Genomic DNA, 12407 nt, shown 5'->3' with positions numbered 1-12407 from the left:
AGATACTGATAGAGAGACAGAGAGAGAGTGTGGGAGACACTGACAGAGAGAGAGAGACTGTGAGAGATACTGACAGAGAGAGAGAGGGACTGTGAGAGACACTGACAGAGAGAGAGAGACTGTGAGAGACACTGACAGGGAGAGAGAGACTGAGAGACACTGACAGAGAGAGACTGTGAGAGACACTGACAGAGAGAGAGAAACTGTGAGAGATACTGATAGAGAGAGAGAGAGAGGGACTGTGAGAGACACTGACAGAGAGAGAGAGACAGTGAGAGACACTGATAGAGAGAGAGAGATAGACACTGACAGAGAGAGACAGAGAGAGACTGTGAGAGATGCTGAGAGAGACAGAGACGGTGAGAGACACTGATAGAGAGGGAGAGAAGGAGACAGACAGAGAGAGAGACTGAGAGACACTGACAGAGAGAGAGAGAGAGACTGTGAGAGACACTGACAGAGAGAGAGAGAGAGAGACTGTGAGAAACACTGACAGAGAGAGACAGAGAGAGACTGTGAGAGACACTGACAGAGAGGGAGAGATAGACACCGACAGAGAAAGAGAGAGACTGACAGAGAGAGAGAGAGAGACTGTGAGAGACACTGACACAGAGAGAGAGAGAGACTGTGAGAGACACTGACAGATATAGAGAGAGAGAGACTGTGAGAGACACTGATAGAGCGAGAGAGAGAGGCTGTGAGAGACACTGACAGAGAGAGAGAGAGACTGTGAGAGACACTGACAGAGAGAGAGAGAGAGAGACTGTGAGAGACACTGATAGAGCGAGAGAGATAGACACTGACAGAGAGAGAGAGAGACTGTGAGAGACACTGACAGAGAGAGAGAGAGAGATAGACACTGACAGAGAGAGAGACTGTGAGAGACACTGACAAAGAGAGAGAGACAGACACTGACAGAGAGAGAGACTGTGAGAGACACTGATAGAGAGAGAGAGACTGCGAGAGATACTGATAGAAAGAGAGAGAGGGACTGTGAGAGACATTGACAGAGAGAGAGAGAGAGACTGTGAGAGACACTGACAGAGAGAGAGAGAGAGAGACTGTAAGAGACACTGACAGAGAGAGAGAGAGAGAGAGACCGCGAGACACTGACAGAGAGAGAGAGACTGTGAGAGACACTGACAGAGAGAGAGAGAAACTGTGAGAGACACTGACACAGAGAGAGAGACTGTGAGAGACACTGATAGAGAGAGAGAGAGAGAAAGACTGTGAGAGACACTGACAGAGAGAAAGAGACTGAGAGATACTGATAGAGAGAGAGAGAAAGACACGACAGAGAGAAAGAGACTGTGAGAGACACTGACAAGGAGAGAGAGGTAGTCACTGACAGGGAGAGAGACAGAGACTGTGAGAGACACTGACAGAGAGAGAGAGAGAGAGACTGTGAGAGATGCTGAGAGAGACAGAGACGGTGAGAGACACTGATAGAGAGGGAGAGAAGGAGACAGACAGAGAGAGAGACTGTGAGAGACACTGACAGAGAGAGAGAGACTATGAGAGAACACTGATAGTGAGACAGAGAGAGAGTGTGGGAGACACTGACAGAAAGAGAGAGACTGTGAGAGATACTGATAGAGAGACAGAGAGAGAGTGTGGGAGACACTGACAGAGAGAGAGAGACTGTGAGAGACACTGACAGAGAGAGAGACTGAGAGACTGTGAGGGACACTGACAGAGTGAGAGAGAGACTGTGAGCGATACTGATAGAGAGACAGAGAGAGACTGTGAGAGACACTGACACAGAGAGAGAGAGACTGTGAGAGACACTGATAGAGAGCGAGAGAGTGTGGGAGACAGTGACAGAGAGATAGAGAGACTGTGAGAGACACTGATAGAGAGCGAGAGAGTGTGGGAGACAGTGACAGAGAGAGAGAGAGACTATGAGATAATACTGACAGAGAGACAGAGAGAGAGTGTGGGAGACACTGACAGAGAGAGAGAGAGAGACTCTGAGAGATACTGATAGAGAGACAGAGAGAGAGTGTGGGAGACACTGACAGAGAGAGAGAGACTGTGAGAGATACTGATAGAGAGAGAGAGGGACTGTGAGAGACACTGACAGAGAGAGAGAGACTGTGAGAGACACTGACAGAGATAGACAAAGAGAGACTGTGAGAGACACTGACAGAGAGAGAGAGTGACTGTGAGGGACACTGACACAGAGAGAGACTGTGAGAGACACTGATAGAGAGGGAGAGAGAGTGTGGGAGACACTGACAGAGAGCGAGAGACTGTGAGAGATACTGATAGAGAGAGAGAGACTGTGAGAGACACTGACAAGTGAGAGAGACTGAGAGATACTGATAGAGAGAGAGAGAGAGAGAAAGACACTGACAGAGAGAGAGAGACTGTGAGAGACACTGACAAGGAGAGAGAGATAGACACTGACAGGGAGAGAGACAGAGACTGTGAGAGACACTGATAGAGAGAGAGATATAGACACTGACAGAGTGAGACAGAGAGAGATTGTGAGAGACGCTGAGAGAGAGAGACAGAGACTGTGAGAGACACTGATAGAGAGAGAGGGGGAGACAGACAGAGAGAGAGAGACTGTGAGAGACACTGATAGAGAGAAATGGTGAGAGACACTGACAGAGAGAGAGAAAGAGACTGTGAGAGACACTGACAGAGAGAGAGAAAGAGACTGTGAGAGACACTGACAGAGAGAGAGAGAGAGAGACTGTGAGAGACACTGACAGAGAGAGACAGAGAGAGACTGTGAGAGACACTGACAGAGAGGGAGAGATAGACACCGACAGAGAAAGAGAGAGAGACTGAGAGACACTGACAGAGAGAGAGAGAGATAGACACTGACAGAGAGAGGAGAAAGTGAGGTCTGCAGACGCTGGAGATCAAAGTTGAAACTTTATTGCTGGAACAGCACAGCAGGTCAGGCAGCATCCAGGGAACAGGAGATTCGACGTTTCGGGCACAGGCCCTTCTTCATGTTCCAGCAATAAAGTTTCAACTGACAGAGAGAGAGAGAGAGAGACTGTGGAAGATACTGACAGAGAGAGAGAGAGAGAGACTGTGGAAGATACTGACAGAGAGAGAGAGAGAGAGAGACTGTGAGAGACACTGACAGAGAGAGAGAGAGACTGTGGAAGGTACCGACAGAGAGAGAGAGAGACTGTGAGAGACATTGACAGAGAGAGAGAGACTGTGAGACACACTGACAGAGAGAGAGAGACAGAGACAGAGACTGTGAGAGATACTGACATAGAGAGAGAGAGAGAGAGAGATTGTGAGAGACACAGACAGAGAGAGAGAGAGAGAGACTGTGAGAGACACTGACAGAGAGAGAGAGAGACTGTGAGAGACACTGACATAGAGAGAGAGAGAGACTGAGAGACACTGACAGATATAGAGAGAGAGAGACTGTGAGAGACACTGACAGAGAGAGAGAGAGAGACTGTGAGAGACACTGACAGAGAGAGAGACTGTTGGAGACACTGACATAGAGAGAGAGAGAGACTGAGAGACACTGACAGAGAGAGAGAGACTGTGAGAGACACTGATAGAGAGAGAGAGAGACTGTGAGAGACACTGACAGAGAGATGAAGAGAGAGAGAGACTGTGAGAGACACTGACAGAGAGAGAGAGAGAGAGCGACACTGTGAGAGACACTGATAGAGAGAGAGAGAGATTGACAGTGACAGAGTGAGACAGAGAGAGACTGTGAGAGACGCTGAGAGAGAGAGACAGAGACTGTGAGAGACACTGATAGAGAGAGAGAGAGGGAGACAGACAGAGAGAGAGAGAGACTGTGAGAGACACTGATAGAGAGAAAGTGTGAGAGACACTGACAGAGAGAGAGAGAGAGAGACTGTGAGAGACACTGACAGAGAGAGAGACTGTGAGAGACACTGACAAAGAGAGAGAGATAGACACCGACAGAGAAACAGAGAGAGACTGACAGAGAGAGAGAGAGAGACTGTGAGAGACACTGACAGAGAGAGAGAGTTAGACACTGACAGAGAGAGAGAGACTGTGAGAGACATTGACAGAGAGAGAGAGATAGACACTGACAGAGAGAGAGACTGTGAGACACTGACAAAGAGAGAGAGAGAGACTGAGAGACACTGACAGAGAGAGAGAGACTGTGAGAGACACTGACAGAGAGAGAGAGAGATAGACACTGACAGAGAGAGAGACTGTGAGAGACACTGACATAGAGAGAGAGAGAGACTGAGAGACACTGACAGAGAGAGAGAGAGAGAGACTGTGAGAGACACTGACAGAGAGAGAGAGAGATAGACACTGACAGAGAGAGAGACTGTGAGAGACATTGACAAAGAGAGAGAGATAGACACTGACAGAGAGAGGGACTGTGAGAGACATTGACAGAGAGAGAGAGAGAGACTGTGAGAGACACTGATAGAGAGAGAGAGAGAGAGACTGTGAGAGACACTGACAGAGAGAGACTGAGAGACACTGACACAGAGAGAGAGAGAGACTGTGAGAGACACTGACAGAGAGAGAGAGAGACTGTGAGAGACACTGACAGAGAGAGAGAGACTGTGAGAGACACTGATAGAGAGAGAGAGAGAATGGGAGACACTGACAGAGAGAGAGAGACTGTGAGAGACACTGATAGAGAGACAGAGAGAGAGTGTGGGAGACACTGACAGAGAGAGAGACTGTTAGAGATACTGATACAGAGAGAGAGATACTGTGAGAGACACTGACAGAGAGAGAGAGACTGTGAGAGATACTGATAGAGAGAGAGATAGACACTGACAGAGAGAGAGAGACTGTGAGAGACACTGACAAAGAGAGAGAGATAGACACTGACAGAGAGAGAGGCAGAGACTGTGAGATACACTGACAGAGAGAGAGAGACACTGTGAGAGACACTGATAGAGAGAGAGAGATAGACACTGACAGAGAGAGACAGAGAGAGACTGTGAGAGATGCTGAGAGAGAGAGACAGAGACTGTGAGAGACACTGATAGAGAGAAAGTGTGAGAGACACTGACAGAGAGAGAGAGAGAGAAACTGTGAGAGACACTGACAGAGAGAGACAGAGAGTGACTGTGAGAGACACTGATAGAGAGAAAGTGTGAGAGACACTGACAGAGAAAGAGAGAGAGACTGTGAGAGACACTGACAGAGAGGGAGAGATAGACACTGACAGAGAAAGAGAGAGACTGACAGAGAGAGAGAGAGAGAGAGACTGTGAGAGACACTGACAGAGAGAGAGAGAGAGATAGACACTGACAGAGAAAGAGAGAGAGACTGTGAGAGACACTGACAGAGAGATAGACACTGACAGAGAGAGAGAGAGACTGTGGAAGATACTGACGGAGAGAGAGAGACTGTGAGAGACACTGAGAGAGAGAGACTGTGAGAGACACTGACAGAGAGAGAGAGAGAGAGAGACTGTGAGAGACACTGAGTGAAGAAAATGGAGATGGGCAGAGGGACAGCAAGAGGTCGATGGGGAGAGACAGAAATAATGTCAGATACTGGGTAAGGGAGTGTGTGAGGAGAGGGATAGAGAGAAGGAGAACAGGACATTGAGAGAGAAAGATACAAGTGACTGAATAAAACAGGGAGAGAGAGAGGGAGTGAGGGAGGGAGGGAGAGAGGGAGGGAGTGAGGGAGTGAGGGAGGGAGTGAGGAGGGTGAGAGGGAGTGAGGGAGGGAGTGAGGGAGGGAGAGAGGGAGTGAGGGAGGGAGTGAGGGAGAGAGGGAGTGAGTGAGGGAGGGAGAGTGGGAGTGAGGGAAGGAGGGAGGGAGGGAGGGAAGGAGTGAGGGAAGGACGGAGGGAGAGAGGGAGTGAGGGAGAGAGGGAGAGAGGGAGTGAGGGAGGGAGTGAGGGAAGGAGTGAGGGAGGGAGTGAGGTAAGGAGGGAGGGAGAGAGGGAGTGAGGAAGAGAGGGAGTGAGGGAGAGAGTGAGGGAGGGAGGGAGAGAGGGAGGGAGAGGGGGAGGGAGTGAGGGAGGGAGTGAGAGAGGGAGTGAGGGAAGGAGGGAGTGAGAGAGGGAGGGAGAGGGGGAGGGAGAGAGAGTGAGAGAGGGAGAGAGGGAGAGAGAGGGAGGGAGGTGGGAGTGAGCGAGGGAGGGAGGGATTGAGGGAGGGAGTGAGGGTGGGAGTGAGGGAAGGAGGGAGTAATAGAGAGCGAAAGGGGGAGGAAGAGAGTGAGAGAGGGAGAGAGGGAGAGAGAAAGAGGGAGGGAGTGAGGGAAGGAGTGAGGGAGGGAAGGAGTGAGAGAGGGAGGGAGAGGTTGAGGGAGAGAGAGAGGGAGTGAGTGAGGGAGGGAGTGAGGGGAGGAGAGAGTGAGAGAGGGAGGGAGAGAGGGGGAGAGAGAGAGGGAGAGAGGGGGGGATAGAGGGAGTGAGGGAGGGAGTGAGGGAGGGAGTGAGGGAAGGAGGGAGGGAGGGAGTAAGAGGGGGAGGGAGGGAGTGAGGGAGGGAGGGAGTGAGAGAGGGAGGGAGAGGGACAGAGAGAGAGAGGGAGGGTCGTGAGAGAGGGAGGGAGGGAGGACGTGAGGAAGGGAAGGAGTGAGAAAGGGAGGGAGAGGGGGAGGGAGAGAGAGAGTGAGAGAGGGAAGGAGAGAGGGAGAGAGAGAGGGAGAGAGGGAGGGAGAGAGGGAGTGAGGGAGGAAGGGAGTGAGAGACGGAGGGAGGGAGTGAGTGAGGGAGGGAGAGAGGGTTTGAGAGAGGGAGGGAGGGGGGGGGTGAGTGAGAGAAGGAGTGAGAGCGGGAATGAGAGAGGGAGTAAAAGAGGGAGGGAGAGAGGGAGGGAGAGAGGGAGGGAGGAGAGAGGGAGGGAGAGAGGGAGGGAAAGAGAGAGGGAGGGAGGAAGTGAGTGAGGGAGGGACTGAGGGAAGGAGGGAGTGAGAGAGGGAGGGAGAGGGGAGGGAGAGAGAGTGAGAAGGGAGAGAAACAGGGAGAGAGAGAGAGAGGGACGGAGGGAGGGGGGAGTGAGGGGGGGGAGAGAGGGAGAGAGAGGGAGAGAGAGGGGGAGTGAGGGAAGGAGGGAGTGTGGGAGGGAGGGAGGGAGAGAGGGAGGGAGAGGTGGAGGGAGAGAGAGGGAGGGAGGGAGAGAGGGATGGAGGGAGTGAGAGAGGGAGGGGGAGCGGGAGAGAGAAAGGGAGGGAGGGAGAGAGGGAGCGAGAGAGAGAGTGTGTGAGAGAGGGAGTGAGAGAGGGAGGGAGAGAAGGAGGGAGAGAGCGAGTGAGAGAATGAGAGAGGGGTTGAGAGAAGGAGGGAGTGAGGGTGTGAGGGAAGGAGGGAGTGAGGGAGGGAGGGAGAGAGGGAGAGAGAGAGGGAGGGAGGGAGTGAGGGAGTGAGAGAGGGAGAGAGAGAAGGAGGGAGAGGGAAGGCAGAGAGAGAGGGTGAGAGGGAGTGAGAGAGGGAGGGAGGGAGAGAGTGAGTGAGAGATTGAGAGAGGGGTTGAGAGAAGGAGGGAGTGAGGGAGTGAGGGAAGGAGGGAGTGAGGGAGGGAGGAGAGAGGGAGAGAGAGAGGGAGAGATAGGGGGAGTGAGAGACGGAGGAAGGGAGTGAGAGAGGGTAGGAGGGAGTGAGGGAGGGAGTGAGAGAAGAAGGGAGTGAGAGAGGGAGGGAAAGGGGGAGGGAGAGAGTGAGAGAGGGAGGGGGAGCGGGAGAGAGAAAGGGAGGGAGGGAGTGAGGGAGTGAGAGAGGGAGAGAGAGAAGGAGGGAGAGCAAAGGCAGAGAGAGAGGGTGAGAGGGAGTGAGAGAGGGAGGGAGGGAGAGAGGGAGTGAGATATGGGTGGGAGGGAGTGAGGGAGTGATGGAGGTATGAAGGAGGGAGGGAGAGGAGTAGGGAGAGAGAGGGAGGGAGTGAGAGAGGGAGGGAGTGAGGGAAGGAGGGAGTGAGAGAGGGAGGGAGAGGGGGAGGGAGAGAGAGTGAGAGAGGGAGGGAGAGAGGGAGAGAGAGAAGGAGGGAGAGTGAAGAGAGAGAGAGAGAGATGGTGACAGGAAGTGAGAGAGGGAGGGAGGGAGGGAGAGAGGAGGGAGTGAGAGAGGGTGGGAGGGAGTGAGGGAGGGAGTGATGGACGGAGTGAGGGAGGGTGGGAGAGAGGGAGGGAGAGTAGGAGTGAGAGAGAGAGTGAGAGAGGGAGGGAGAGAGGGAGGGAGAGAGGGAGTGAGTGAGAGAGGGAGTGAGAGAGGGAGTGAGAGCATGAGGGAGAGAGGGTTTGAGAGAGAGAGGGAGAGAGGGAGTGAGTGAGAGAGGCAGAGAGGGAGTGAGAGAGGGAGGGAGGGAGGGAGAGAGGGAGTGAGAGAGTGAGGGAGAGAAGGAGTGAGAGAGGCAGTGAGGGATGGAGTGAGAGAGGCAGTGAGAGAGGGAGTGAGAGAGGGAGGGAGAGAATGAGGGAGTGAGAGAAGGAGTGAGAGAGGGAGTGAGAGAAGGAGTGAGAGAGGAAGTGAGAGAATGAGTGAGAGAATGAGAGGGTTTGAGAGTGGGAGCGAGAGAGGGAGGGAGGGGGTGAGGGAGTGAGTGAGAGATGGAGGGAGGGAGGGAGAGAGGGAGTGAGGAAGGGAGAGAGGGAGGGAGTGAGAGGAGTGAGAGAAGGTGTGAGAGAATGAGAGAGGGGTAGAGAGAGGGAGTGAGTGAGAGAGAGAGTGAGGGAGTGAATGAGAGAGGGTGTGAGAGAATGAGTGAGAGAATAAGAGAGGGTTGAGAGAGGGAGTGAGGGAGGGAGGGAGTGAGGGAGGAGGGATTGAGTGAGAGAGGGAGTGAGAGAGGGAAGGAGAGAGGGAGGGGAGAGGGAGTGAGAGATGGAGTGAGTGAGAGAGTGAGTGAGAGCGGGAGTGAGAGAGGGAGTGAGAGAGAGGGAGGGAGAGAGAGGGAGGGAGAGAGGGAGTGAGTGAGAGCGGGAGTGAGAGAGGGAGGAGAGTGGGTTTGAGAGAGAGAGGGAGAGAGGGAGTCAGTGAGAGAGGGAGAGGGGAGTGAGAGAGGGAGGGAGAGAGGGATTGAATGAGAGAGGGAGTGAGAGAGGGAAGGAGAGAAGAAGTGAGAGAGGGAGGGAGAGAAGGAGTGAGAGACGGAGTGAGAGAGGGAGTGAGAGAAGGTGTGAGAGAATGAGTGAGAGAATGAGAGAGGGGTTGAAGAGAAGGAGAGAGTGAGGGAGGGAGTGAGGGCGGGAGTGAGAGGGGGAGTGAGAGAATGATGAGAGGGGTCGAGAGGGGGAGGGAGAGGGAGTGAGTGAGAGAGGGAGGGAGTGAAGGAGGGAGTGAGGGAGGGAGGGAGCGAGAGAGGGAGGGAGTGAGAGAGAGGGAGGTGAGAGAGAGGGAGAGAGTGAGTGAGGAAGGGAGTGAGGGAGGGAGTGAGAGAGGGGGTGAGAGAGGGAGGGAGAGAATGAGTGAGAGAGGGAGTGAGAGAGGGAGGTAGAGAAGGAGTGAGAGAGGGAGTGGAGAGGGTGTGAGAGAGGGTGTGAGAGAATGAGAAAGGGGTTGAGAGAGGGAGGGAGCGAGGGAGTGAGTGAGAGAGGGAGGGAGTGAGGGAGGGAGGCAGTGAGAGACGGAGGAGGGAGTGAGAGAGGGAGTGAGGAAGGGAGGGAGAGAAGGAGTGAGAGAGGGAATGAGAGAGGGAGTGAGAGAGGGTGTGAGAGAATGAGTGAGAGAATGAGAGGGGTTGAGAGAGGGAGGGAGAGAGGGAGTGAGGGAGGGAGGAGTGAGAGACGGAGGGAGGGAGTGAGAGAGGAGGTGAGGAAGGGAGTGAGAGAGGGAATGAGAGAGGGAGTGAGAGGGGGTGTGAGAGAATGAGTGAGAGAATGAGAGAGGGGTTGAGAGAGGGAGGGAGAGAGGGAGTGATGGAGGGAGGGAGTGAGAGACGGAGGGAGGGAGTGAGAGAGGGAGTGAGGAAGGGAGGGAGAGAGGAGGGAGGAGAGGGAGGGTGAGAGTGAGTGAGTGAGTGAGAGAGGGAGTGAGAGAGGGAGTGAGGGGGGAGTGAGAGGGTGAGTGAGATAGGGAGTGAGGGGGGAGTGAGGGATGGGAGTGAGAGAGTGAGGGAAGGAGGAGGGAGAGAGGGAGGGAGTGAGAGAGGGGGGGAGGGAGGGAGTGAGTGAGAGACGAGAGAGGGAGGGAGCGAGGAGAGAGCGAGGGATGGAGGGAGTGAGGAGGGAGGGATTGAGTGAGAGAGGAGTGAGAGAGGGAAGGAGAGAGGGAGGGAGAGAGGGAGTGAGAGAGGGAGTGAGTGAGAGAGGAAGTGAGAGCGGGAGTGAGAGAGAGAGTGAGTGAGAGCGGGGAGTGAGAGAGGGAGGGAGAGTGGGAGTGAGTGAGAGAGGGAGAGAGGGAGGGAGTGAGGGAGGGAAAGAGGGAGGGAGAGAGGGATGGAGAGAAGAAGTGAGAGAGGAAGGGAAAGAGGGAGGGAGAGAGGGATGGAGAGAAGGTGTGAGAAAGGGAGTGAGAGTGGGAGTGAGAGAGGGAGTGAGAGGGAGTGAGAGAGGGAGTGAGAGAGGGAGTGAGAGAGGGTGTGAGAGAATGAGAGAAGGGTAGAGAGAGGGAGGGAGAGAGGGAGGGAGGGAGCGAGAGAGGGAGGGAGTGAGAGAGGGAGTGAGAGAGGCAGTGAGAGAGGGTGTGAGAGAATGAGAGAAGGGTAGAGAGAGGGAGTGAGAGAGGGAGTGAGAGAGGGTTGTGAGAGAATGAGAAAAGGGTTGAGAGAGGGAGGGAGAGAGGGAGGGAGGGAGCGAGAGAGGGAGGGAGTGAGAGAGGGAGTGAGAGAGGCAGTGAGGGAGGGAGTGAAAGAGGCAGTGAGGGAGGGAGTGAGAGAGGCAGTGAGAGATGGAGGGAGAGAAAGAGAGGGGTTGAGAGAGGAAGGGAGAGAGGGAGTGAGTGAGAGAGGGAGGGAGGGAGTGAGGGTAGGAGGGATTGAGAGACGGAGGGAGGGAGTGAGAGAGAGGAGTGAGGGAGGGAGTGAGGGAGGGGTGTGAGAGAGGGAGTGAGAGAAGGAGTGAGAGAGGGAGTGAGAGAGGAGTGAGAGAGGGTGTGAGAGAATGAGAGAAGGTGAGAGAGGAGGGAGAGAGGGGTGAGTGAGAGAGAGAGGTAGGGAGTGAGGGAGGGAGTGAGAGGAGGAGGAGGAGTGAGAGAGGAAGGGAGAGAAGGAGTGAGAGAGGGAATGAGAGAGGGAGTGAGAGAGGGAGTGAGAGAGGTTGAGAGAATGAGTGAGAGAATGAGAGAGGGTTGAGAGAGAGAGGGAGAGAGAGAGTGAGGAGGGAGGGAGTGAGAGACGGAGGGAGGGAGTGAGAGAGGGAGTGAGGAAGGGAGGGAGAGAGGGAGGGAGAGAGGGAGGGAGAGATGTGAGTGAGAGAGAGGGAGTGAGAGAGGGAGGAGAGAGGGAGTGAGAGAGGGAGGGAGAGAGAGTTTGAGAGAGAGAGGGAGAGAGGGAGTGAGTGAGAGGGGGGTATGAGGGAGGGAGAGAGGGAGGGAGAGAGGGAGTGAGTAAGAGAGGAGTGAGAGAGGGAGTGAGAAGGGAAGGAGAGGGAGTGGGAGAGGGAGGGAGAGAGGGAGTGAGAGAGGGAGGGAAAGAGGGGGGACAGAGTGAGGAGAGAAGGAGTGAGAGAGTGAGTGAGAGAGGGAGTGAGAGAGGGAGGGAGTGAGGGAGGGAGTGAGAGACGGAGGAGGGAGTGAGAGAGGAAGGGAGAGAAGGAGTGAGAGAGGAATGAGAGAGGGAGTGAGAGAGGGTGTGAGAGAATGAGTGAGAGAATGAGAGAGGGGTTGAGAGAGAGAGGTGAGAGAGAGAGTGAGGGAGGGAGGGAGTGGGAGAGACGGAGGGAGGGAGTGAGAGAGGGAGTGAGGAAGGGAGGGAGAGGAGGGAGGAGAGAGGGAGTGAGTGAGAGAGGGAGTGAGAGAGAGTGGAGAAGTGGAAGTGAGAGAGGGAGGGGAGAGAGAGTTTGAGAGAGAGAGGGAGAGAGGAGTGAGTGTGAGAGGGGGAGTGGGGAGGGAGAGAGGGAGGGAGAGAGGGAGTGAGTAAGAGAGAGGTGAGAGGGAGTGGAAGGGAGGAGAGGGAGGGGAGAGGGAGGAGGAGGGAGGGAGAGAGGGAGGGAAAGAGGGGGGGACAGAGTGAGGGAGAGAAGGAGTGAGAGAGTGAGTGAGAGAGGGAGTGAGAGAGGGAGGGAGAAGGAGGTGAGAGGGGAGTGAGAGAGGGAGGAGAGAAGAGAGTGAGTGAGAGAGGGAGGGGAGTGAGGGAGGAGGAGTGAGGGAGGGAGGGAGTGAGAGGACGGAGGGAGGGAGTGAGAGAGGGAGTGAGGAGGGGGGAGAGAAGGTGAGAGAGTGAATGAGAGAGGAGAGAGAGAAGAGTGAGAGAATGAGAGAGGGGTTGAGAGAGGGAGGGAGAGAGGGAGTGAGTGGAGAGGGAGGAGGGAGGGACTGAGGGAGGGAGGGAGGAAGTGAGAGAGGGAGTGAGAGAGGGTGTGAGAGA

General features: G+C 54.7%; 1 protein-coding gene across 1 annotated transcript in view; it reads left to right on the top strand.

The window, feature by feature from the left end:
• Positions 1-5460: 5460 nt before the first annotated feature.
• LOC122547310 (E3 ubiquitin-protein ligase ZFP91-like) overlaps positions 5461-12407 on the top strand; it is a 14226-nt gene continuing 7279 nt past the window's right edge. Inside the window, 1 exon segment of the mRNA XM_087981606.1 lies at positions 5461-5493. Coding sequence (XP_087837732.1) covers positions 5461-5493 — 33 coding nt within the window.

Source organism: Chiloscyllium plagiosum, unplaced genomic scaffold (assembly GCF_037043375.1).
Source record: "Chiloscyllium plagiosum isolate Xiang-an unplaced genomic scaffold, Cpla_swu_hap1 HiC_scaffold_40, whole genome shotgun sequence".
Lineage (NCBI taxonomy): Eukaryota > Metazoa > Chordata > Chondrichthyes > Orectolobiformes > Hemiscylliidae > Chiloscyllium > Chiloscyllium plagiosum.
The sequence above is the reverse complement of the archived record's forward strand: the minus strand, read 5'-3'. Positions and strand labels throughout refer to the sequence as shown.